We start from the raw sequence: 25,998 nt of genomic DNA, 5'->3' as shown, positions 1-25,998 counted from the left end.
TCAATTATTCACTCTAGTTCGAAATCTTTCCTTCGTGTCTCAAAATTATCCCTCTCTTCAAATCTGTCAATAAAAATTTGTTTCGTTCCAAATTATAGACCCATATCAATCCTTTCATCGATTGATAAGATATTTAAGCGCTAGATTCATAAAAGACTTAGCCTACCAGTTTTGTTACTAAATAGGATTTGGTTTCCAGAACAATCATACTTCGTCACATGCCGTTGTAGACACAATATTATCTTATATCTATGATGAGAAAAAAAAGTTCGTTAGCGCAACATTTTTGGATTTAATTAAAAGCTTCTGAGACCGTAAATCATGACATTCATCACGGAAAAGCAAATAAACTCAATTCTAGTTATTCAAGCGATAGATCACAATACGGTAAAGTTGCAACTAATTGTTCTATCCCGTACCAGTAACTCACGGAGTTCCTCAAGGCTGTTGTTTGGGCCCTATGCTCTTTAAGTATTTATTAATTACACAATACATCAGAGGTGTCAAAATCGTTTCCGAGGGCCGCATTGCATTTTGAGAATTGTGCAAAGGGCCGCAAACAGTTTTTGATTTATTTTGATGATGTATACTTGAAGCATATTTTCAAATAGGTGTAGTTCGTGACATATATTGTGATGCAATTAAACAGTTGAATGAAGTTTTATCATTTTCCTAAATTTCAAATGCCATTTACATATAAATTTTCGCATTTTACTATTATTTTAATTTACAGTATTTGATGAAATCATAAATTTTTATGTACAACTATCCTAAAAATTTTTGAACGAAGTTTCGATAGGCATGAGGAAACAATAATACATATACGGAAAATGACTCTACGGTAAATATATAGACCTAAGATTTACAAGAATTCTACAGATAAACTCAATGTTTGTTTTACTTCATATGTAATGACGTTTGGCTTCTCTCTTGTGCCTCCAGCTTACTAATATCAGGCTGAAATGATTTTACAGTACCAACTCTAATTAATGAGGTCACATGGTCATCGGTTAATCTGGATCGTTGAGAATGTTTTATTTAATTTAAGTAACGCAAAAATACTACGTTTATCATTTCATGTAGAGATCAGTAAATCAAACAAATGACTGACTTCCAGACCAGACCAGACATTTTGGACAGATATATCCTACCTTTACGTGGTATAGAACCGTTTGAGTTATGATTAATGTTGATTTTAAGTAACTAGGTAGTTGAATAATTATAATAATATGTTACAAACAAATAAAAATTTTCAGTTCGAATTTTCTTTAAATTTGTCATATCGACTTCTGAGCTTATTTTGATAATGTCTACTTATATTGATTCTTTCATTGTACTGATGGAAATGTGACAAATTGAACAATGTGCTTTAGAATTTTGAGAAATGCAGAAATATTGCAACTCCCATTTTTCTTCAAAAATGCATGTACTTTGCGTTTCATTTAAATCCTGAAGTTTTTTTTTCAAGTATTCTTTTGCTAGCTTGAGGTGTATCCATAATTGGGTCAAATTGAAAACAAAAAAATTTTAATTTTCCAAATCTACTTTCAGAAAATTGTCGTTTTCTGTGTGAATAATCAATATCACTTTAAAAGTTAAAAAACTGTATTACACTTAGATAATAAAAAACGTACAAAATACTACAATTATTGTTAAGCGTTCGAGGGCCGCATTGTAAGCTCTCTGGGGCCGCATGCGGCCCGGGGGCCCAAGTTTGACACCCCTGCAATACATTGTTCTTCGTTATTTTCCAAATTGTTTGCCGATGACACTGATCTCTTTGACAGTGACAAATCTCATCTTTAATCAAGAGTGAACACCAAATTTGCAAAAGTGTCAAATCGGATGACGCCCAACAAACTAACAATAAACATAGCAACAAAAAACGTTGTTAATATCACTACATAACAGTAAATCTCAAAATGGTTTATCGATTCAAATTGACAAAAACATGAAAACGTTAATTCCTATAAATACCTTGGTATTTATATATAAATAATAATATAAAATGGGACGGACGGGAAAAATGAACACGGACAACTTCTTGATTACCAAAGATATAAATATTTTAAGTTACCCATTTTACCGTTCAGAAACGCAGGCAATTTATACGGCTTGTCAGTCAATGACCATTGTATGATGTGGTATATATATAAATAACTCTGTCATCACGGACCACATATATTCGAATTGACATATAACAAGGGTTTAAAAATCACCCTGAGTAACTGGATTTTATTTTGTAAAAAGGGCACACAAAACAAGTTTAGCCCAGGGCGAACAACAAACGCATATTTTACTTTGATATTGATGTTTTAATTTCAATGTAATTTGATACGAAAAAATACTTCTATGCTATAACGTTTTTGGTGCTTTAGCAAGTGCAGATTATTGTCACGGTTGATATCAAGGTTTTAGTAAACTTAGTGCTAACAGCGCACGCGTGGAAACAGGTCCGTAGCCCAATTCAATAAGATTATTTTCATGCAAAAGTTTTATACGAAACAAGTGTGATAACGTATTCTTACCGCCGTCCCATAGTTGTGTTTTTGTAGTATTGCTTTTGATTTATACCTATAATTTTGCATACTTGTTTTAGGGTTATGAGCAGTGGTAGAATTTGAGGTTTGAACGAGTTCGCGCCTACCCGTGAATGTTGCGATAATCAGCGAACCCGTTCCTATTTTATGACGACCGCAGCAAATGGACAACGTGCACCGTAGCTGACAGACTAGCATTATGTTTGGCATTTTGAATTTATATTTTAGATTTATTCAAAGTGTGTCACGTTTATGTAGCTTACTTAGTGACATAGATACATTTTCTTTGTCTACTTCTGATGCCACCTGTTTGATCACTCAATCTGTAAAAATCTCAATTTGTGTAAAATTTGTTTAGGTTAGGATAATATTTTCCAAACTCGGCCTATTTTAGGCAACATTAATTTTCTGTCCTAGATCATATATAAAACATTGGACAAGTTGCGTGTCGTTCGTAAAGACGAGTTTCACGTTTATTACTTCGGAATGGTATACAACAGGACTGAAATAGCCTAATCAAGCGGTCCCCAAACTTTTTGTTTGTGTGGCGCCAAATTATGAGGGAAGCAATTCTGTTAATTTTATGGGTGCACCGATGGCTTAACTAAAAACTCCAGAACAATTGCAACTTAACAGACCCAGCCTGCTACATATTGAATAGAAAGAAACATCAATCAATTTATTCCCTTCGGACTTAACTCGTGAAAGAAAATCAAACTTTCGCATGTCAGAGAGGATTCACTGGAATAGTCTAGAAAAAATCGAAAGACCGCGATTCGGAATATCACGGCACCTATACTCATGTCTGACAATTTTATCTCCCATCGTCCCAAGAAATACATTCGCATAGAATTTAAATTGCGAACTGACATAGGCAATCTATTCCGCGCTATGGCTTCTATACGATAGGACACATATTTGGCAAATATCTATGAATTTGAGTATGCGTCTAGTAGTACAAACAAAACACTAAAACACCTAAATTTTTTTTCCAATCAAGTGGATAAAGGTAATTTGGGCGAAATGAAAATATCTGAACGCGTCCGACGATAACCTATCACAAGAATGTTCAAATTATGGATGGATAGGGTCATATGATTCCGTTTGCTTATTGTAGCTTCTGGGCCTATTATTTCATCGATAAATCGATCATTTTGATTGATGTTGAAATATTGTTTTCAAAATGTCGGTATTTGCGATTAGCGTTATATATAGGGATATATCGTTGTTCATATACACAGTGGTGGGATTTATGGGGTTCGCACTAACCCGCTCTTGAAATGACAGGATAATCAGCGAATCCGCTGTCGTTTTTCGATTTTGGACGTTAGACGAGAAACAACGCGCGCCATGGCTGACGATCACAGTTATATTTGAATTTTCGAAGGATATGTTTAGATTTATGTAAAGCTTGTTATGGTAATGTAGTTTACATGCTGACATACTTTAATACATATAAAGTACTTTTATAGAGCTATAAGTTCGCCATAGTTTTCACTAAATTTGGGAACCTGTTGATAGAATTCTCATTCCCATCATTTGCTCAATTTTACGCTCTACAGAAGCATACGAAGTGTGAACCCTTCAGTGCTCCTTTAGGTTTCATAGAAGCTATTGACGCTTTCTTGAATAATACGACGTCCTTCTTTAGTTCCCTCTAGTCTAGTTGAATTGACATTTATATTTTCAAAATTTATTTTTCATCCATCACTTCAACTATATAGACTGGGGTTCACACGCTTTTAAACTTGAATAATTTGTCAAGTTGAAATGCAAATTTTAATCAGTATTTGGTGATATAGTAGAAATGTAACGGTACTCGTCTTACTTATTAGGAAGCACTTCGATAATTGACAGGACCGTGCAAAGAGACGGCCAGCAACGAACGCAGCAAGTAACACGCTTAGCTCCCAATTTCATAAATTGCTTATTTCGTTGTCTTCGTATGTTGATACTAACGTATCATTATTAAGATCAGTGGAGCGGACTAAAACACGTATCTGTATTTTTGGAAACTCGGTAGTATTAACTAAACGCCGTCACGATTTATCGCAATCTGAAAAGTGCGACTGCCCATCGGTCCAATCGCGACCAGGTAATCCTATACCTAATCGAAACAATTGTTTTAACGACAGATGACAAAACGCATTGTTACGTAACGTAACATTGTCTTTTTGGTTACCCGCACACACAAGGGGCAGCGTTGGTGGAAAATTGAAACATATACCAAAATTCCTCGACGGCCTCGCTATTGGAAACCACTGATGTAAATCCGTTGCACATTAAAAAACGAAGGATTATAAAATTCATCGCCGAAACACCGATGGGAAATGGGAACAACTGATGTGCATCGTATACATATCCATTGCACGCAAGACAGTGTACTACCGTAGTTAAAAGGGAGCATGTCAGATTATAAATATAATTTTCTTCATGTTTGCTTTAGTTATTATGTACTGCATTGCACGGTCTTCTGTTTGAGCAATGAGCATATATGCTCATTGGTTTGAGCAATCAGCTTTTTCCATACTCGTTTATTCAACACTATTCAAGGGAGTTAAGGTATTTATTAGCGCTGCCCTATATTTTTAAAAAGGAATATGTAGAGTTGTAGTGAGCTGAAAACTCAAATGCTAGTCATTGAGCAAAAGAAAACTTACAATTGTTGCATTTCCAGGGACTTTTAGACTTAGTAAACAGCATGGCAAACTTAATCAATGAACTACCTGAGTGGTGCCGAAAGGATTTTGTATATTTTCAAGACACTTTCAAATTTACCCCGGAGGACAAAATACTAACTTGGAACGATCATTTGTTCCTTCCACAGTTCCATCCTCAAACGGTAGCCTATGCTTTTGAAAATCATGAACCGAAAGAAAACGAAGTGATGATAGCAGGGTGTGCAAAAACAGGTTTCGATACAATACACTAATACAGTATATGTAGATTGTAAATACAACAGAACGTTTTCTGTTATTTTTTACGTTTCATTTCCCATGAATTTATTTTGTGTTGTGTATTTGAGGGAAAATCATCCGATTTCTTATTTGGACACAAGTCGTATTCAATAAACAAACTTAAATCGACCATGTGGAGGCTTAAAGTTAAACAGCTAGTGAGTTTCTCATCAGTTACTCATATCATATGCTATGTATGATATGTTATCATATACATTTCCAAGAAATGGTTATTTACCATTCATTATTTATTTCCATAGGACATCTGATGCTTCTCTCGTTAGGTACATCAATATCAGGATTTTGTTGTTTAGGCACCACGTGGACTAGAGAAATTATTCGACAGATACTGTATGGAAGAGACGAAAAACTTGATAAAATGACAAGAGACATTACAATCCCGAATCTATATCTTGAGTCTTGCACACGTAGGTTATTTTTAGAAATATTGTAATGCTAAACATATGTAAGGTTTCATTATTGTCGCACTCAGAGCACATCTGTTACTACAAAAAGATCTTATCGACGCCCAGAGTGCTGACTAACACATATATTCTCATTGGCCATCCTAGTAACTCTCAATATATTGTATTGACGAGTATTTATTCATTCATAGAATTTGTGAAAAATATTTTACAAGACCATTTCAAAAAGTTGTGATCAGGGTTAAAATGTTATTACGCCAAATTGTTGTTTCACAATCGAACAATGCTCAAATATATAGACACGAAATGAAAACCACTACAGCACGATACGCAAAATGTTAAAAATAATTGTACCGAATGTCATATAAAAATGTTCTCTTGAATTTTCGAATACAGATAAAATTGGGCTGAAATATCAGTTCGTATGACTCATAGATAACTTGAAAAAATAAAAGTGATAGCTTTCTAAAGATTTCTTCAGTGTTTAATTCAATTGGACTATTATTTGCCGTCGAAAGCGATTTCCACAACAACAATAACTATTGAATAAAGTGATCGATAAGTATTAGGTTTAGCTCAAAAACTGATTGTCCGCTATTTGGTCAACTCTCAGGCTATTGTTAATAATTAATAACGTTTATTTTTCTCAGCATCTAAGTTCAACGTCATGCACAACATTCCTATACCCAGACGATATTTCGTTACGCATGCACCAGCCGAACTGGTGAACTTGGAAAAATACAAAAGCAGAAACATCAAGGTAAGTTCCACATGATTTAACATGAATCAAGACTTCCAATAAGGGGATATAGATATGGGAAGAATAAACTATATGGCAATGAGCATCAGTCGGACCTCGTTTTTCATAATGCTTTCATCCTATGAATGTTTTCCATTTTACGTCATTATATTTCTCTGGTCGCATAGAAAATGCGACATTAAAATAGGCTTTGAACTGAACAGGAGTTTTGGGATGACAATGGTAAAGTCGTAGGAACAGGAGCATGATATAATCATGGTAGTTAAACTTACAAACGTCGTTTTCAATATTTCTGTCAATTCCCTAGCTCAGACGGAAAAATAATGAATTTGCAATCGACATATACACACAAATGCAATTGAAATTTAGTGACATTTCACAAATTTCAAAATGACAGTTAAAAAAAATATTTAGTTATTATTAGTTGGTAATTTGCTGGCCATCAGTTCAAAAAAATCAATTTATTCTCATTTTCAGATGGTGTACACTCTGCGGAATCCAAAGGATCGACTGATATCATTTTTTAATTTCGTAAAAGGATTTCCTCTCCAGGGCGGATTGGTGCAATTTGCAACCTCCGACTGGAATGATTTTTTCAAGCGCGAGATGATTGGTAAAATGTTCAGAAAAATTATTTTAATACATTAAAAATTAGGAATACAATAATAAGCTTATGTCTTCCTTATTTTTCACTTTAATGCCTTCGTGTTGAAGCATTATTGTGGCAACGGTCACATACGGATCCGAATTGCAAAGTAGATAAAGGGTAAACACCCTCAGTTTGAGGTACTCCCGTAATATGTGAACCAAGATGGCGGACACCGGAACCTAGTATGTGTACCAGGTTAGGTTTGGGCCATAATTTTATTCCAATTTTCCTCATTTAGTTCTATTACGAGTTCGGGGACGAGCCAAGTGACTACCGTAGTATTTGTACCGGAAATTATGGCTTAACCCTAATCTGGTACACATACTTACGTCTCGGTGTCCGCCATCTTGGTTCACATACCACGGGAGTACACAGTTTGATACCCAATGCCCAAGTACTTCCATTATTGGCAAATTGAAAACCGTATTTATACTTTTGAATAAATAATATTTGTTTATTTGATTAGATCCTACTCCATTCAGCATGATGCGAAAAGGAGAGACTTATTTGGATCATATCTTGAGTTGGCTGCCGCATATTAAAAACAACAAAAACGCAATTATGATTGTGTATGAAGAGATGATTAAGGTAATTCAGTAGTTATCACAAATGGTTCTAGGAAATATCGCCATAGAAAAGCTCGGCGCATGAAAAATCGCCTCCGTTTCGTTATTCAAGAGCATACCTTAAGCCCAACTCTATAAACCTACATGTTTTTATCACAAATACTTGTTTTACAGCAAAATGCTTTTGCGATTTTTTATATGCGGCGAAATTTCCTGCGGCGAATTTTCTGGGCACGATCCCGAATATATGTAACAAGCGATGTAAAACAGAACAACAAACATATGACGCAAAAAGTATTGCCGAAGTATATTCTATTATGTGCCTTAATTTGGCCATGAGTAAAAAGTAGAAGATTGAGTTTAGGTAATATGCATGGCTAGTTAATCGACTTAAAAGGAACCGGAAAAGTAAACTTTAGTATTACATGGTAAACGCCATTTCAAATTTTGTATCAGAGTTTTTGTTTATCCAGAATCCTTTTGAAAACACTAAAAAGCTGTCGGAATTCTTGGAAGTAAAGCTATCGGATGAAGAAATCAATAAAATAGTGAAAAATTGCTCAATTGAAAACATGAAGAAATCAGACATGGAATCGACATCACAAGAAGCCATGAATCGCAAAGCAATTAATCTCTGCGGGACAGGTACATCTCAGTTTTCGTCGGTTTGAAATTTACGACATTCGCCTTGCTGCCATGCCAAATGCACTAAAATTATATTTTACTAGGAGCATATAAAAAAAAACGAATCAATGTAATAATGCGATGTTGCCAGTGGTTGATAGTCTATTTACAAGAGTGAACGTTACTTTAAACACAAACTGACCCTAAATTCTTAAATCGGCTTCCCATTACAGTTTCACACAAGGCTGAATATTGTTATATTTCCACTCTTATTAATAATTTTCGTTGTTCAGTGAATTAATTATATTTCAGGAATTATTGGCAAATGGAAAGATTATTTCACTGCTGAACAATCTGCTGAAATAGAGAAACAAGTTGAGGAAAAATTAAAAGGAACGCGAATTAAGTTCATATACGAATAATTAATTAGTTTAACCAACACAGCTTTTCCGAAAATTGCCCGCTCTCGAGTATATATTTATAGATTTTTGATGTTAAAATAGTTTACGATCTGTATAGCATGGTATTTTTGCTTTAAGATTACATTTATGGGACCTCCTGAAGTATGTGCACCAAGATAGCGCACAACCTGAACTCAGGTTGTGTACCAGGTTAGGATTCAGGTTATGTGACATCTTGGTGCGCATACTTCAGGAGCACCCATTTATGTATATAAAGATGTGCGTTAGTAATAGTGTATAACTCTTTTTATATAAATTCTCACGTATCAATTTGACTAATTTTCAATTTCAAACTTTTAATTCAATTTCATCGTTATTTCATACTATAGTAGACTAAATAAATTGTTTATATCACTTGCATGATATAGAAATCACGGTAATAGGAAATTAACGTTTCATAATATTTTAATAAAAGATTGATTTTGAAAAAACGAAATTATTTTTCATAAAGTATATATTAATTTTAGAGATCATATGCATATCATACGATTGATTATATGCGAAATATTATGATGAACCTACAAACATGCACGATACAAAAGATATATAGGCCGAATATAAATTCTAAACAATTATGAAACGGAAAAATAGCTTGTGATGTGAAGATTGTAATGACTAGCCCGAATGCAAAGCCCGAAACTGCGCTGAGTAAATCTTCGAAGTGAATTGTTCAAAGCGAAGCAAGCAAACTTAAATACCCAACTATATATATATATATATACACACAGTCAATGTCATATACATGCAACCGAACGTACATATTCAGCAATTGGAGTGGTACTTCTAAACAGCCAATGTCATATGCATAAAGCCAACCTAATACACATATACAGCCATTCAAGTAATACATTCATTTCTTCATGAATTCATACATTCATAGTCATATGTATATATAGTTAGCCCAACATATGAATAAATATTTTTCGATGGTTTCTAACAAACTGTTATAGAATAACACCCGCAAACTTTTTCGAGTAAACCAGAGTTTTGCTCAGATAAAGTTTTGCTTGATAAAAATCATCCTTCTGTACCGTGCAATTGTGACGTTATTAATACGCCACTAGCACGCGGCCGGGGCATTTCGCTAGCTCAAGGCTGTAGGAATGTATGTCAGGAATGTCAATTTAATTTTATACAGGCAGTTCACAAATAATTCAAAATTTGTGTGTTCATTCCACATTCCGGTGAAAGAGGAAGTGGAATACATACAACTTGAAACTCGGACCCAGGCAACTAAGATTTGAGATATTCGTTCTGGGGTGATTCTACAAAAATTACGTTGTTGATGACAAGTATTCTATTCTGTGGCAAATGACATTGTATGATGCGACGCCAAGAAGGACTTATTTTTGCGAGTCTTTCTGCTCAAAAGTCAAAATGGTCAAATGGTTTGCGACAAATTATTTAATTTGCAAACCGCGGCACAACTGAAATATAATTTGGGCTTCCAGGAAGCTTTTGTGTTGGACCTGACTGATTGAAATCGCACTTCAATAAACTAATGTTTGGCTATTGGAAGTGAGCTGTCTTATTGATTAAAGTTTGGTGCAAACTGTAATTACGCACATCATATTATGTTTAATAAAAAGTATCTTCAGCTCGTTGACAAAATATGTCGACATTTCGTGCTTATCGAATTCAAATTTCAAACCGGCTTAGAATGGCTTGTATCAAGTGTAAATTACATGTGATAATATTCCACGATGCATCATTCAGAGATAAATCTCTTCGAAAATAATTTGCCGATGCTTTTTATATTTATCAAAATGTGAAGTGAGTAATGATAGTTGGCACTGAACTTTAAATTAATTAGTATGTCTATAGTTTACTGTCACTGTCAATGGCCAAGTAATGGAGCTAGAATTCCAATGTCGTTGTTACCACCGGGACAAAATATTGTACGTATTCTTGTACCACGCGGGTCGGCAATTGTTATGTATCATTATGCGCAAACAACATGTAGAGCCGTATCTCTGAATGATGCCTATGTCATGGCATTTTGTTACATCTAATTTACATTTTTTCATCACAGTTCTCTTTATTTTAATCAATAGCATTTATGAAGGGTTCTATATGTGCAATAACACTACCTTTTACGTCAACGAGTATATAGACTCATCCTAAAAAAATACGGCGATGTTTTTTAAATTATTTAAAATTTGAAGTGAAATATGATAGATTGCACGGAACGTTGAATTGATTGATTTTTGGACAGTTCAATGTCAATGTTCATTTAATAGTGCATTCAAAGGAGAATTTTAAATTTGTTGTTGCTATCAGTGCATCCCTGGTGTTATGGGCAATCATCGAGATGTTGTGGGGCATTAGTACATTATAGATTGCAACCTGACATTTGTATTCAAGTACCACGAGCGGACCAATTTGTAGGTTTCGTTATTTGCAAACAACGTGTATAGAAATGGAGGAAAATGAAATAGTTGGGCATTATTTGTACATCACTTAGATGACTGTATATGTATATAGAGTTGGCTGTACTGTATATGCATATGAGATGACATTGGTTGTATATGTTTATTTGGTTGGCGGTATATGTATGGCACCTGTGTGGTCTGTCCTCATTTATTCAACAATAGACAGGGGAGTTCAGTGTTGAAGATATGGTTGTATTAAAAAGATTAAAACCTTTCCACGCACTGCAATTTTTTGGCGCTGGCTTTACAAAGACAAGCATAGATATTGTATTGCAATTGTAGTGTTAATGGTATAAGAATAAGGTATTAAATTACATTTCAAGTTTGGTGACTTTACATGTTTCTCGACGGTGGTAGATGTGAGAAGAAACCAAATTGCAGTGAGATAAACACTCCAATGCTAGTCATTGAACAAAAGAAAACTTACAATTGTTGCATTTTCAGGAACTTTTAGACTTAGTAAACAGCATGGCAAACTTAAATAATGAACTACCTGAGTGGTGTCGGAAGGATTTTGTTCATTTCCATGACACTTTCGAGTTTACTCCAGAAGACAAAACACAAACTTGGAATGACCATATATTTACCGCACAGATACATCCTGAAACAGTAGCCTACGCTTTTAGTCATCATGAACCAAAAAGAAAACGAAGTGATGTTAGCGTCGTGTCCAAACTAGATCAAATATTAACTGTTTTTCATCACGTCAAAGCTTTAAACCATCAGCTACTGATAGGCTGTCTATCATGTTTAAGAAAAAGCTGGTCATTTGTTATTCATTACAAGTATAGCATTATTAAAATGCCTCTGTTAGTGGCATTAAATTAGGTATCTAATTAATCTCAATGAATGAATGGTTTGAATTATAGAATAAGTAATACGTTAGGTTTTGGTATATTTTATCGATAGTCTGAGAAAAATTTGGGCACTAAAATTAGGTAAAGACAATGCACTCCTATTTGTGCTTATACAATGAGTTGATATAAGATATAAAACTTGTTTTCCAAATACCACGTTGTTGCCTAAAGGTATGGCACACTGTTTAGGCAAATCTTGTTTAATTCACACAGCGTATTTTATGTAGTGTATATATATATGGATAGACATCGACAAACAATTGAAGTACTAATCTCCTCCTTATCGTACCTGAAGAATGTTATAAATATATAAATAGTATCACTATATACAAAAGGTCGATGAACGTACATTGTATTTTCATAACATTATCAAAATGATGAACAATAGCTTATATATTACGTTTTTTTAAATAATAAATATATATTTTCTGGGCATTATTACGTGGTATTTTTCAAAGACTGAATATTTACCAGCAGTGAGCTTGTATTCTGATCATGCCTCCGATATGTGCAACAATATCAGGGTTTTTTGTCGTTTAGGCACCACGTGGACTCGAGAAATTATTCGAGGCCTGCTATTCAATCGTGGAACGGTTCTTCTCTGGCATATCAAAATTCAATTTGCTCTTATCAAAATTAACAAATACAGTAGGCTAAATTTGCTAGTAAACCTACATTTGACATTACTGCAATAGTAAGATCGCGAAAGGAATAAGGTACGGTAACTGAGCAGTTCCGCACCTGCAGGCTTGATCACGCAACCGCTTGAAATAAGTTTTTAAACAGTGTTCCCATGAGTAAATTTCAGAACCGCGAAATTTCGAATGAAATATCAGATCGCATAGGATTCATAGGAAATTTAGGAATAAATGAAAGTAATAGCCTTCTGAATCAAACTTTAACCACCGAAAATTCCAAAGCAATTGGTCCAGTATTCGAAGAGAAAAGCGATTTTGTAATGATGGTGACGTAGAAGAAGAACAGTAACAACAACATAATATTGAAACGATCGTTATGTCCACTAAATTGTCCAATAAGAGATATTATATTGCCGCATTTGTATAGATTAATGCGGGCAACGATATGCTGCTTTGTAAACTTCTGTACTACCAAAATGTTCTTTGTCTTAAATGACTAAGCGCCATCAGGTTTATTCATTATTAAGTTTATTTGGTAGAAATATAAGCAATTCTATTGATTTATGACGAAATAATCTACAACTATAATCAATATGTAGGTAACTAATTTTGTTCGCCTACTTTACATCAAGTTGTGTAAAGGGACTGAAGCCTATGGGCAGGGGGTATATTCACTTGGCTAACACAGACAGTATCCGAACTCGTAATAGAACTAAAATAAAGAGCAAAATTATGGCTCAACCCTAACCTGCTATATATACTACGGAAGTACCCGTTTCTCTCCATTGGAAGTCACGAATCGGGGTTTGGGGCTCACTGCAATATTTTCGTCAAACTCACATCGCCGAAGTTAACGTAATGGTGCGTTCTTTTCCAAGTGCAGTTTCAAGTATTTTGTGGTGTCTAGAGCTGCCGCAAAACCATGGCGGGATTTTCAAACCATGGCCTCTATGACCGAACCCACGGCGACTGACTTTTTAGCTGCCACAAACCAATAGCGAGCTGCCGCGGTTACGGCAGGAAATCGAATACCACCAATTTTGCTGCCGTAACCACGGAATGTCGGCTGTAATAGCAAGACTGCCCCTGATGGTGATAAATATTGGGTAAGTTGGAACGCTTTCCTTATGAATACAGTTTTGATGTATTTGGGGTTAGGTTTAGGTTTAAGTAGGTATAATACCGCATGATAAACTAAAATATTGTACATGACTTTGTAAATATACCGGTAATAGCGCGATAAAACCATGGCAAGAGACGCCGCGGTACGTTCGTGGCAGGAGCTGCCATGAAGTGGTATATGTAGTATGACTCTGGTATACTATATACCAGGTCTACTCAACTATTTTTGCCAAAGATCCGCATACAAAACTTCAAACATATTTGGATCCGGTCTTTCCAGAAATTATATTTCGGCATCCTTAAACATGCACTTGATCCAAAATAAAGTATTAGACGCGGTCCGAATCGAATACCCGAAAGATCCGGATTAGGACCGCGGTCCGCCAGTTGAGTAGCCCTGCTATACACCATCGGTAAAACCAAATATTAACTTGTTTCAAGTTTGTGCTGCATAGCACCTGCTTACATGTTACTTATTCTCCAACCGTTTGTCCCCAATTCATTTGATCAGTCACACTTTTAGAGTGTTCTGGAATTCATATACCAAGGAGAGTTTTTTTTATCATAATATCACTTTGCCTAATGATTGAATGTAAGTCGGCTTCCCAGTTAAAATTGGGCAACTCAACTTTTCCAAAAACTATCATGCTCTCGGGTTTACCATCTACATAGTATAGTAAGCTGGATATATTTGCATCAACAAGAAATTCATATAGAGCTATATATATTGATAGGAATGTACATCCTTGCCACACAAATTAACCATATGACTTAATTGTAACCTTTTATTTCATCCTTATTTTATAGTTAATTAAATACAGGTATTACTTGCATGAGATATAAATAATATATGTTGCAAAATATTGTAATAAAAATTGAACTTAAAAAAAGAAGTTTAACAAGGTATATAAAGTGTGCGTATTAACTTGCTAATATTTTGACAAAGCTGGATTACATAAGAAAATATCACGAAGACACTACAAAAAAGTCTTGAGTGATGAAAATTTCTCTAATACTTTTAAGGAAGAATGCATAATATATCTTGTATACAATTAGAAATTAAAATTAATTAGAAGTTGAATCAAAAACAAAACGGGTCATTTGGAAAATATTCTAGACGGAACAAAAATTTTGTGCAAAGCGTAGTAGATTACATAAATTTTTGTATATGATAATATACAAACAAAGGTTGGCGTATCAAATAATTTTATTTTATTTTCGTAGTGAGTAATTAAGAAATATGTGAGAATTCTGTTTTTTGGGTCATGCTCTACTAGCATTGGAGTATAAGAGAAATCGATGTATGTTTTGAGAATTCAAATACGGGACCCTTTGATTGCCTTGTGCAATACTCGATATTCGTCTGTTTTAGAAAGTCTTCCACTGAGGAGAATTCTTTAGAGTTGGCACACTCCATTGATAGCTTAGCTTGTAAGCTTGAATAGCGACCATCGCTGCATTTGTTATTGCACATTTGCTTGTGGAGAAACAAACAGAATATTTTGGCCTTCATTCTTATTTATATTCATCTGTCCGGATCCGTAGTTGACATAATTTCCTTGAATCACTGAAACATGAATTTGGGTTCATTATCTGGTCAAGTATGAAATTTGGTACAAATTGTTATTTTCCTCACATACGCCTAAACTGAGTTTTCGTAACTCGGTTTTACTCGTAACTTTCTGTCGGTTTTACTACCTGAGATATAACCGATTTGTGTAATTTAATTAATTTTGTGTTTGTGATTATAAAGATCAACAAATTTGTCAGAAGTACATGCAATTAAAATTCTATAGCAGTATGCTTTTTGATATTTCATTGATTAAAAACATAAGTTAAGTAAACGAAGCAAAAAGACGCCATAGCGTTTCTAAAATGATATTATAAACTAACAACATAAGATACCTGGAGCAGGTGGTGGTGTCGGTAAAACTGCTGGCCACCGATTTCTAATACTGTGTAGTTCTGGAGTCTCAGAGTTAACAATAACGGAGTATCCTATTTCCAAACTATTGCAAGAATCATCAGGTTTTGGTTGGAGGTTGAAATACTTTTGTTTCCACATGTTTGACATTACTTGATCCACAAATATTTCGGTGAAAGATTCCTTTCGGCGCTTAGGAGGTTCAATGTCTATTCGAACTTCGTCTCCTGAGTCGCCCTCTACAAATTCACATTGGAGTGGCTGGCTACAGCTTATTGCAATACGGATTTGACTTCCTGGTGGCGAAATGAAATTCAATGCGGGTGTCATGAATTCAATACCAATATTCCCGCGTGACATATTTTCCCGAATTTCATTTAGAATTGTAGTATCGCGTTTGCATACAATCGAAGTAAAAGTTGCGTCGTTGTTATAATATAGCAAATTGGCCATATGATATTTAATAGGAATTCCAAATAATTCTCTCAGAAACATGTATGCAGTTTCAACATAATATCCCAGTGCACATAGCGAGAACCCTTGAGTCTCAAACGCTACAGTTCCGGAAGTCCCCAATTTTGCAGTTTTCTCGACTTTCCATGTAGTATCATTATTCTTTTTCTTTAAAACCAATATTTCTGCTTCGCCGTGATAGGTTGTACACCATGTTTCCATTTCTACTCTAACAGGTTTGTTTAATTTTGATCCAGACAAATCGCAGTTAAGAATCGTCGAGATGAACACAAACTGTGAAGGCCAATGCGAGGGATCGCTATCCACAGATAACTTTATGTTTGTTTTATGATCCAAGGCACCATTGGGAACGACAATTCTGTTTCCATTTAGCGATATTAGTCCTCCTGCTTTATCAATATCTTTTTCTGTAAATAAAAAACATGTATATGGATTATATTATGCATGGAAATTGCATGAAAAATGTGGACGGTGTAGATTCATTACCTCGATATATTTATCTCTGCATTTCTTACAACGCATGGATTAAATTAGGCTTTCAATTTCTAGTACAATGACTATTTGTTTAAAAAGGCAATAATCATAATTGCAGACAAAGTGGACCTGTTAATCGCTTTGTTATTATGTTCTTTTTGTGAAAAAAAAACTTTTCTCCCCGACTACTGGACCAACTTCTTTGAAATTTTCAGGGGTTCAATGCATGTTGTTGTCGCTTGAAGGCTATTACTTTTATATTTATTTGGAAATTATCTATGGGCGCTATGAGATTCGTTTTTCACGTTGTAGTTTTGTGTGGTGACGTCATCAAAATTATAAATTTACGTGCTGTGATCACATCTCAGTGATCTGGTGATCGGACTACTAGTACTGCAAAAAATACTATTTTGTTTTGGTTTTCGTGTCTATATATTTAAGCATTGCTCTCTTGTTTTATATTGCAAATATGAGACTAGACTTAATGCTGTCTATCATATTGTTATACAATGTACATATCAACAAACCTGTTGATTTCGTGAAGTGGACTTCTTCTTCTGTTTCCATTGATGACTGACTCGTAGCTGGAGATTCTGGAAAAAAAGACGTTTTGTTTTGCACATGGAGATTTGAATCATTGTGCTGAATCATTGTCGGTTAAATAAAGCTTTCACAGGCTGCGCACACGTATAGATTTACTGCGCACAGATGTAATGTAACAATGTTCTCGGTTTGCAGGTTGAGAAAGTTTGTTGTTGGCCCACTTATTACCCGGTTAGAACGCCAAAATTTCTTCATTGATTTTTGCATAAATATTGGTCATTTACAAAAAAGTGCGCACACACCAAAATTTCTGCGCACACATACTACAAAAAATTAGAGGGAACATTGGCTTCAACACATGTTGGACGATATGCCTGCACGCGATAAAAGTGAATAGCTAATGCCGTGCGGCATCCCAGCGCGAAAAATCATTGCATTGCGCGTGTATGCGGGTACAATAGTTTGATGAAACTGATATCTAAAACATACTTACCTTCTCCCGACCACAACAGATTGGTAATCAATGATTCGCCGTCACTGAGAGTTGATGTTATTTTCAAGTGCTGCCCAGGATTAGGAAGTGATTGTAATTTGAAGTCAACAGTGCTTCGTCGAGTGAGAGCAAAGTTTTCTCCGAGCGGAAAATATTCTTTGGATTCGGGTCCCAATGTCATAATCTCTTGACCAGGAATATTGCATGCAAAAGTGAGGCTGAGTTTGTTCGTTATGGCTATTTTCTTAGTTTCAAAATTAGCGTCGAATCTGTTAAACCCCTTTCTTCTCATTTCTGCGTCTAAATCTGGTTTTCCTCCAGTATATAAGACAGCTTTAAACTTTCCACTTTGAGCATGGTAAAGGGAAATATGCGCACTGTAAGTAACTTTGTTGAGTGAATTCTTATCGATGGAAACCCAAAAATACATGTGGTAAGCAGATTCAAATGTTATTTGCCGTCCACACTCTTTCAAATTTTTTTGTTCCAGAATCTGGCAGGTAGCGTCCTGTCTTTTGTCTTTGTACATAACATAAGCTATGACATCATCAGATTCAGTTCTGCACCACGTTGGTAGCTTGACCGTCATCGGGACGTTGAAATTTATTGGAGGATTGCAGGTAATACGGGGTGTGATAGCAAAATATCCTTCTGGTTGGTTTTCAGGATTGTTTGTGGCGAGGACTTGAAAATAGGTTGGTTCGTGGACAATGTGTCTGGGAAATCTTGCTCTGCATGTGCCGATTTTCATTTGGAAGCCTTTTGGGTCGATGTAGCCTGTAAAAGGTTGATGTTTTTTTTTTGAACAAGTTAGCAGCGGTCGAAATGCAGAAAAAGAGATTTTTTAATGCCTTCTATCTCAAATATCAAAGTAATCCCTGCAGTACCATCTCAACGATAAAGTAACAACCGTTTGTTTGTTTTGCGAAAGAAAACTATAGCACAGTTTGATAGCACATGCGTCGGTGCCATTGCTATACGACATTTGTCTATTTTTATGTGAGAGTGTATCTTGCTCATACAGTATATAGACAATGCTTCATTTCCATTTGTTTTTGAAAAACATAGAATGCGTACTATTTAGGAATTACCCACTAGATCAGTAACTTGGTACCAACAATTAGAATACAACAAAACACCTGAATATGTCACTGAATTAACATGGATCCCAACGTGTCAAAACAATAAAAAAAGGCACCTTCGCTTTCTTCAACTCCATCAGCGTGAGGTCCAGTCATATCGATCTTCAAACCCTACAAAAGTAAATGATACATAAATATTATTAGCATAAATTAGATGTATTTCATAAATAATTCTATTCTAACAACAATTTTGTAGAAAATACCACAAGCGCTTTCAAATATGATAAAATCTGTTAAATCACTCTGTTATTGCAATTTTTGTGCTTACTTTTTTGCACTTGAATATGTAATTATTTGTGTGCGATATTGTTAAACTTCAAATATTTACTATTTTTTCAAATTTCAACAAAATTTGCACTCAAAATTTTGGAAATTATAGAAGTATACATGATCATAAATATTCTTATTTCAAACCTCTGGTTTAATTGTGTCCAACATTTTTAAATCTTCGTCGGATATTTTCCAACCGTATAATGATAATATGTCGGTCACGTGCGGAAGTATTTTCACCAAAGCATCAACGTCTTCATTTGAAACTGTTCGTCTCTCATTCAATCGAAGAACCCGGAACTGTTATATAGTATGTAAATTATGATGAAATCATTCAAATGCCAGTGGTAAATGTATTGTATGATATTTAATGTAGAACGAAATGATTTAAGTATAAACAGTCCCGTATCCGCCATTAGGCAAGATGGCTGAAGCCTAAAGGCCTCGACATTCAGTTTTAAAGTATTATTTATTATCAAGTACTTTTTAAATTGTTCTAGTAGAATAAACCCGGTTTAAAATATTATAAAACTGATTATTGATTAGTTTAGGATTAACAATTCTCGTCCCGAATATTCACGTTTAAAAGATTGAAAAAATAATGAAATACGGTCGAATATGACTGTAAAACTATATCTTCTTTGCCCTAATAATGCTGTAATTTAAAAAAAAAGTATAGCTATATTTGTTTATCTAGGCACGGACTAATGTAATAATTAATATAACTTTTACTAGTTTCACTATTTGAAATCTTTATTTATCGGGGACAAGTTTACTCAAAAAAAAAATGATCATAAGAGATCTTTTTGGCGCCATTGTTGTAGACTGTAGAGGGACCTCATAATTTACATAGTCGAGAGCCTCTCATCGTCTAAATACGACTCTGGATATGCGTATATACATCTATATATATCTATCTAGAATGCAATATAAATGAGATGGTTGGTCTATAACAGGGTCGTCCAACCCGTGGCCCGCGGGCCATAGTCTGTTAAGTGGCCCACGCCTTTATTAGTAGACTATATGTGGCCCTTCAGCCAAAAAGGTTGGCCGACCCTGTTCTATAGACTCTATAATCTCTTTTCTTCATTTTCACCTTTGTCTCCGGGGGTAAATTTGATAGTTCTTGCAACTGAGCAGTAGAGAGTCTACATTTCTGAAGGTCGAGGTTTTCTAATCCACACTGTATTGCCATCTTTCTAATAGTTTTCATTCCATGAAGACCCATGTTCGTGTTTGCATGAAGCACAAGCAGAGAAATCTAAAGTATATATCAATTACTCCATGCTATGAGAATACATAAATGTATTTATGTGTTCATTATACATTTGAGTTTCAAGGCAAGAAAATAAACTTTCGACAAGCTCACCGTGTGCAAATTAAGCTAGTTGAGATTTTTGAATTGTTGTGTAAAATGTGTATACATAATGACCCGCGATTCATGGGTTCAGGAACAAGTCGAAGTTGCTAGTTCGGGTCAATGTGAATTCGGGTCATCAGTAACGTTTGCTAAGCTTCAATGCATGGGACACGAGTTATTGAACTGAACTATGAGTAAGCTTAACATTGGTGTGTCATGGGGTACAATGCTTCGTTATATAAATTTTCCTATCGAATCTTGATCTCGGGAACTGATTCGTCTCACGGTGGTTTTCGGGTCGCCAACAGCGACTGTAATGTCACTACCCATACTAATTGCTTCCAATATATTGAAATATATCAACAACATAATTTGAATAAACGTGAATTTTTATCAACCATATAGTATGAGAGAGAGGTTTATTTCTAATAAATTTCTAAGACTTCTGTATGACTGGACAAATACATATATTTAAAATCAATTTTTTTTATTTGAATATACGCATTACGCAAACTACGTTTTTTGATTCGTCACATGGAATTTTCCTTCTGAACGTATGCACAAGTTGGAAGCTCTGTTCGGGGCGGAAATGAAACAAACGTGAGAGATTGAATGCCGTGACTAATAAAATTCACTAATATTCTACAAAGTACTTTCGCTTTAATCGAACAATATATGTCTATTCAAACCTCTTAGTATCGCTTTGATGTATAATAATCAATTTGCTACACACCCTAACGCCTTATTAATTGTATAATCTAGGGATAGCCCACGTGTTATAATCACCATCGAATTTTATGTATTTGCTCTTAATAATTTATTGTATCCAACTGCTGTACGCTATTTAAATATATTTGATTAATCGGACTGTGCTGATATTTGCGTGTTACAAAAATACGAAATATCGATTTTTTTTGAGTGGAATCACGTTATACATCACCTGATTAATAATGAATTTCTAGGAGAAAATATTGATTTCTACTAGAAAGTAGATTTCTCTATATGAATTTATTTAATATATATTTAATTTTTTTAGGGGGCGTGAAACTAATAAAAATTACAAATATTTGATAAATTTGATCTTTCCCACCTTATTTTGGATATATATTTACGTTCCGTCCCCGTATTTTCAACGTGATTTTTTTTAAATAAAACATACTTTCGCATTACTATCTGTTATTTGTAGCTTATCTCTATCTAGTTACTTTTGAGGTGGGGCGCGAGACTTGACAAATTAGAAAAAGAAGGCGCGGTTTAAAAATATTGTGAACCACTGTTTTAAACGTTCAACTCTGATTACAAGTTTCCCATTTGTTTCAACTTACTTTGTTATCATCCATTGTGTCAAGCAAGGCATCTAATTGATCTGGTTTCAATTCGGATTTATAAAGATGAAGTTTATCGATGACACAATTCTTACACCAACGTCCCAGTGTTGAGTATCCTTCTACACCGAGTCTTGTGTTGCGACCAATCCATAATTCGAAGCCCTGTAATTGATGATTCTTTTTTAAATTGAGACCCACTATAGAACTTAAATGTAATTCCGATGGCACAACAGAAATATAAGTAACGATATATTAATTGCATGGCTTTGCACAAAGAGCGTCATAACCGTAGTTCGTGTACATCTTTACTGGATTGTACTCAATATATTTCATTTAATATTTTTATGATGGCAAGTATGTATGCACTCATATCGTTTGTTCACAACTCGAAGGCTTCTAGTTTAAAATGTATTCAAAGTTTGCAACATAATTTCAAATTAATCAGGTTATACCTTGAGTCCAGATTTTTCCAACAACGAAGCTAAAAGTTCAATGGATGTTGAATTCATGTTGCAATTCTGTATATCCAAGTCATAAAAATCTTTGCATCGTGAAATGACGGAACCCAAAGCGTGGCAATCGCTTGGTGACAGCGGTAGATTTTCCAGGTTGACTTGATATAGATTTTCCATGATGACGCTGTCCATACCGTCCTTGGTTTCATACAGCGACCGGACTATTTCAAGTAAATCGGCTCCTTCTAAGTTAGAACGCATCAACTCATTTTTGAAAGATTCTCGAAGGATTTGTTTTTTGTCTTCTACTGAAGCTACACCTGTTTAAGAAGAAATATTCAGTTGCAAATAATGATACGCCAGATTTGGATTGCAATCGATGATTTTATATGTGGCATCAAAAAAACATAAAAATAATAATATATCCGTTAGTAATTTTTTTCTATGCATATAAAATTAGAAGAATATGTATATATTCCACGTCCACAATATCCCAACGTTAAACTAAAGATTTTAATCTGCCATCCAGCCAAAATTATAAATATTACTTATTTAATATAGTGATAAACTGCACATACCATGTATAAGCAATAGCTCGGCTTGTTCGAACAGCTCATTGTCCATCAGCACACCACAGAGAAATCTTCTCACGACGCGGAATCTTAAATCATGAAGATGCTGAGACACAAATTCCTTGAATTTCTCAAGACTCATCTCGGAAATATAAAACGCGGAAAGCATTTCTTGAAGACTTTGATGACTGAAAAATAATAGATCGTTTCCTTGGAATATTCTCTGTTTGGTTCGGTCTTTTAGAGAAAGGATTGTGATACTCGTTGCTGCATCAATATTTTCCAATCCCACGCGGTAAAAATCTTCGGCTGAAAAATGAACTTGGCTTCTCATTGTTCCATTATAAGCTAAGGATTTTAGCTTGTTCAAAATTTCTAGGATGTCTTGTTCTCTTGTGTGCTCGGACCTTAAAATTATTTGAAACACGGCGACTGTAATACCCGCTGTCGTAGTTGGTCGAAATTTGCCTCCTTCTAATGCAATAAGAGTGTATATTAGTAACACAGGGGTGCTACAAAGTGCTAACTGAGCCGGGCACTCATTTTTTAAATATTGCATCGTTTGTCTCCCCTTCTCCTCTCCCAGATACCCATTAATAACTTCTTCAATGGATTCATTTGTAAGACCTGTGAGCGCAATCACTTTTTGTGGTCGAACTTCTCCTTTGTAATTACGGATCGAATGTTCACGACTAGACGTGATAATGCGAGAACCAGAAAAGAGATTGCCAGCAAGAAAATTCGAAAGAATTGCTTCCGGATTTGCTTCCTCATTGACGTCATCAATATACTTATAAACCCCATCAACCTCATACTGAAGAGAATCTAATGAATCAAGTACAAAGAGAAAGCGATCTGGATTCAATTTTATAATTTCCATAATTTGTGTGAATTCTTCATCGGACAAAGTACTTCCAAATAATAATTCTCGTGCGGATATCATCTTGTTTGGTAGATAATGTGCACATTGTATGTAGTGAACTACATTAACTTTTTTCATATATATTCCATCAAGTACTCCTCTTGAAATAGCTTTGAGTAAGGTAGTTTTACCATAGCCAGCGCCTCCTACAAAAGTGATATGCCCTTTTTCAAATTGTTCTAACAAATCAATCAACTCTACCAGAGATCCAACACTGACACCGTCATCATCGTCGTCTTTATCTGTCACTGCTTCAGGTGTATAATCATCCTGTGGAGCGATATGTTTTCCATAAAAGTCGATTTCCTTCAATTGTGGAATGACATCAACGTCAAGCTGCTTTTCTAATCTGTCTTGAGATTCATCGTAGAACTTTGTACAAGCTCTTGTGTTGTTGTTCAAACGCGCCAAGATACTTTTTTCCATATTTCATATATAAATACTTTATACTAGTGTATCAACACTTCAGTTATCTAATAGTATAACTTCAGCTGTACCATATAAAACAGTCATGGCCAATCAGTAGCTTCAGAACCGTTAGTTCCTATTTTACCACCAGTCAATACTGATTGTGTAAAATATTGCATTTTCGCAAAAAAAAACAGGTCAATTATTTTTTTCTACTTATTGTTGAGAAATATTGTTAAAATATTTGAAAAAACTTGATAATTTAAATATATGTTTCAATAGAAAATGCGCACAATATTTATTTTAGTCCTTCAAATAGTGAAAAAATTAGAACTGTACGATGTGCAAGTGCAAACCAATTAATTACTCGTTTTCTTCGCTTCTTTTTGTCAAGCGGTGAATTATACGATATATTTCTATTTATACACATTTGTGTAATACAGGACGTTTCCAAACACGAGTCGTTATCACTACTTCGGATTCGTATGCTTCGAGTGGATATCCGTGCGACGATGTACACAATTTCTTTGTATAATGGTTTACAATTCACCAGGCACTATTAAATATTTATGCTGTATCCAAGACAATCCATTTTTTAATTTTTATTTTGATGAACTAGTTTTTGGTCAAGTCATATTACTTCTACTGATGTTAAATGCGAACGTTATATATATATTCTAGAGTTCTGGGTTAAAATCTTTCCATTTTTTTACCACAGCGACAGCGAAGCGTATTAACACATCTAGAATATGAAACGTTGACTTTAACAGTACACTTCATCATGTATGTTTACTTCTATACATGCGTATGTGAATGCTTAATTCGGCTATAATATTCCATTGCGTGATCTAAATATCTATTATTACAAATGTCATTGAGCTTTTACAATATAACTGCGTTTGGAGGTTAAAAAATAAACAAAAACATTAAAATCAATATTATTATACTGTCAGCAAACTAGTGAAAACAGGTATTGTTCCGCAATTAGATTTAAAATGTCGTAAAAACAAGAAAACGATATCTCGAAATAAAATGATTTGAAATTTGCTAGGTGTTTAACCTTGGTTTTATATTGGCTTTTGCACCGTGAAACGCACCTCTGTGGTATTAACGGAAGGTTCACTCAAAGTAGACTTAAGCTGTAAGACAATTTGGCCAATTTGTGAACAGAATGACCCAAAATATGAATTACGTGAAATGATAATATTTTAGATTATAAATATTGATTTTCCAAAATTAAAAATCTCGCGATTTTATCTTGTTTACCGACGATACTGATAATAAATATCGATTCAGAAATTCACTACCTCGTCTGAATATGTCTAAAATAATGTAGTTTCTATTTTTTTTAAATAAATATGTAGAAAATGCTAAGTGAATTTTGAGGTAACGTGATGCAGCGGGCCAAACAGAAACAATTCAAACAAATTATATTTTCAAAAAATGCCTAATACCTAGTTTAGGCGACTGAATTTGGCCACAATTTTGAAGCAATGATACAAACGTTCAAGGTACTCTCATGGACTCAAAAGCTAAACAAAATTTCTTTTTGATGATTTGAATCTCAACTCTGCCCAAACGAAATACAACCTGCGGGTGCTA

At 34.6% G+C, this 25,998-nt stretch overlaps 2 protein-coding genes across 2 annotated transcripts; one reads left to right on the top strand and one right to left on the bottom strand.

The window, feature by feature from the left end:
• Positions 1–5,222: 5,222 nt before the first annotated feature.
• Positions 5,223–9,328, top strand: LOC120338239 (amine sulfotransferase-like). The gene is made up of 7 exons (XM_039406196.2): positions 5,223–5,452; positions 5,812–5,925; positions 6,573–6,682; positions 7,160–7,295; positions 7,798–7,919; positions 8,371–8,542; positions 8,834–9,328. The coding sequence occupies exons 1-7, from the start codon at positions 5,242–5,244 to the stop codon at positions 8,941–8,943; spliced, it is 975 nt and encodes a 324-aa protein (XP_039262130.2). The 5' UTR covers positions 5,223–5,241; the 3' UTR covers positions 8,944–9,328.
• Positions 9,329–14,808: 5,480 nt separating this feature from the next.
• LOC120338477 (uncharacterized) lies at positions 14,809–25,296 on the bottom strand. The gene is made up of 10 exons (XM_039406493.2): positions 23,073–25,296; positions 22,492–22,814; positions 22,037–22,201; positions 20,448–20,612; positions 19,496–19,651; positions 19,138–19,192; positions 17,940–18,716; positions 17,431–17,496; positions 15,937–16,836; positions 14,809–15,598 (listed from the first exon to the last, which is right to left on the bottom strand). The coding sequence occupies exons 1-10, from the start codon at positions 24,412–24,414 to the stop codon at positions 15,495–15,497; spliced, it is 4,053 nt and encodes a 1,350-aa protein (XP_039262427.2). The 5' UTR covers positions 24,415–25,296; the 3' UTR covers positions 14,809–15,494.
• Between the last annotated feature and the right edge of the window lie 702 nt (positions 25,297–25,998).

Source organism: Styela clava, chromosome 10, assembly GCF_964204865.1.
Source record: "Styela clava chromosome 10, kaStyClav1.hap1.2, whole genome shotgun sequence".
NCBI lineage: Eukaryota > Metazoa > Chordata > Ascidiacea > Stolidobranchia > Styelidae > Styela > Styela clava.
The sequence above is the reverse complement of the archived record's forward strand: the minus strand, read 5'-3'. Positions and strand labels throughout refer to the sequence as shown.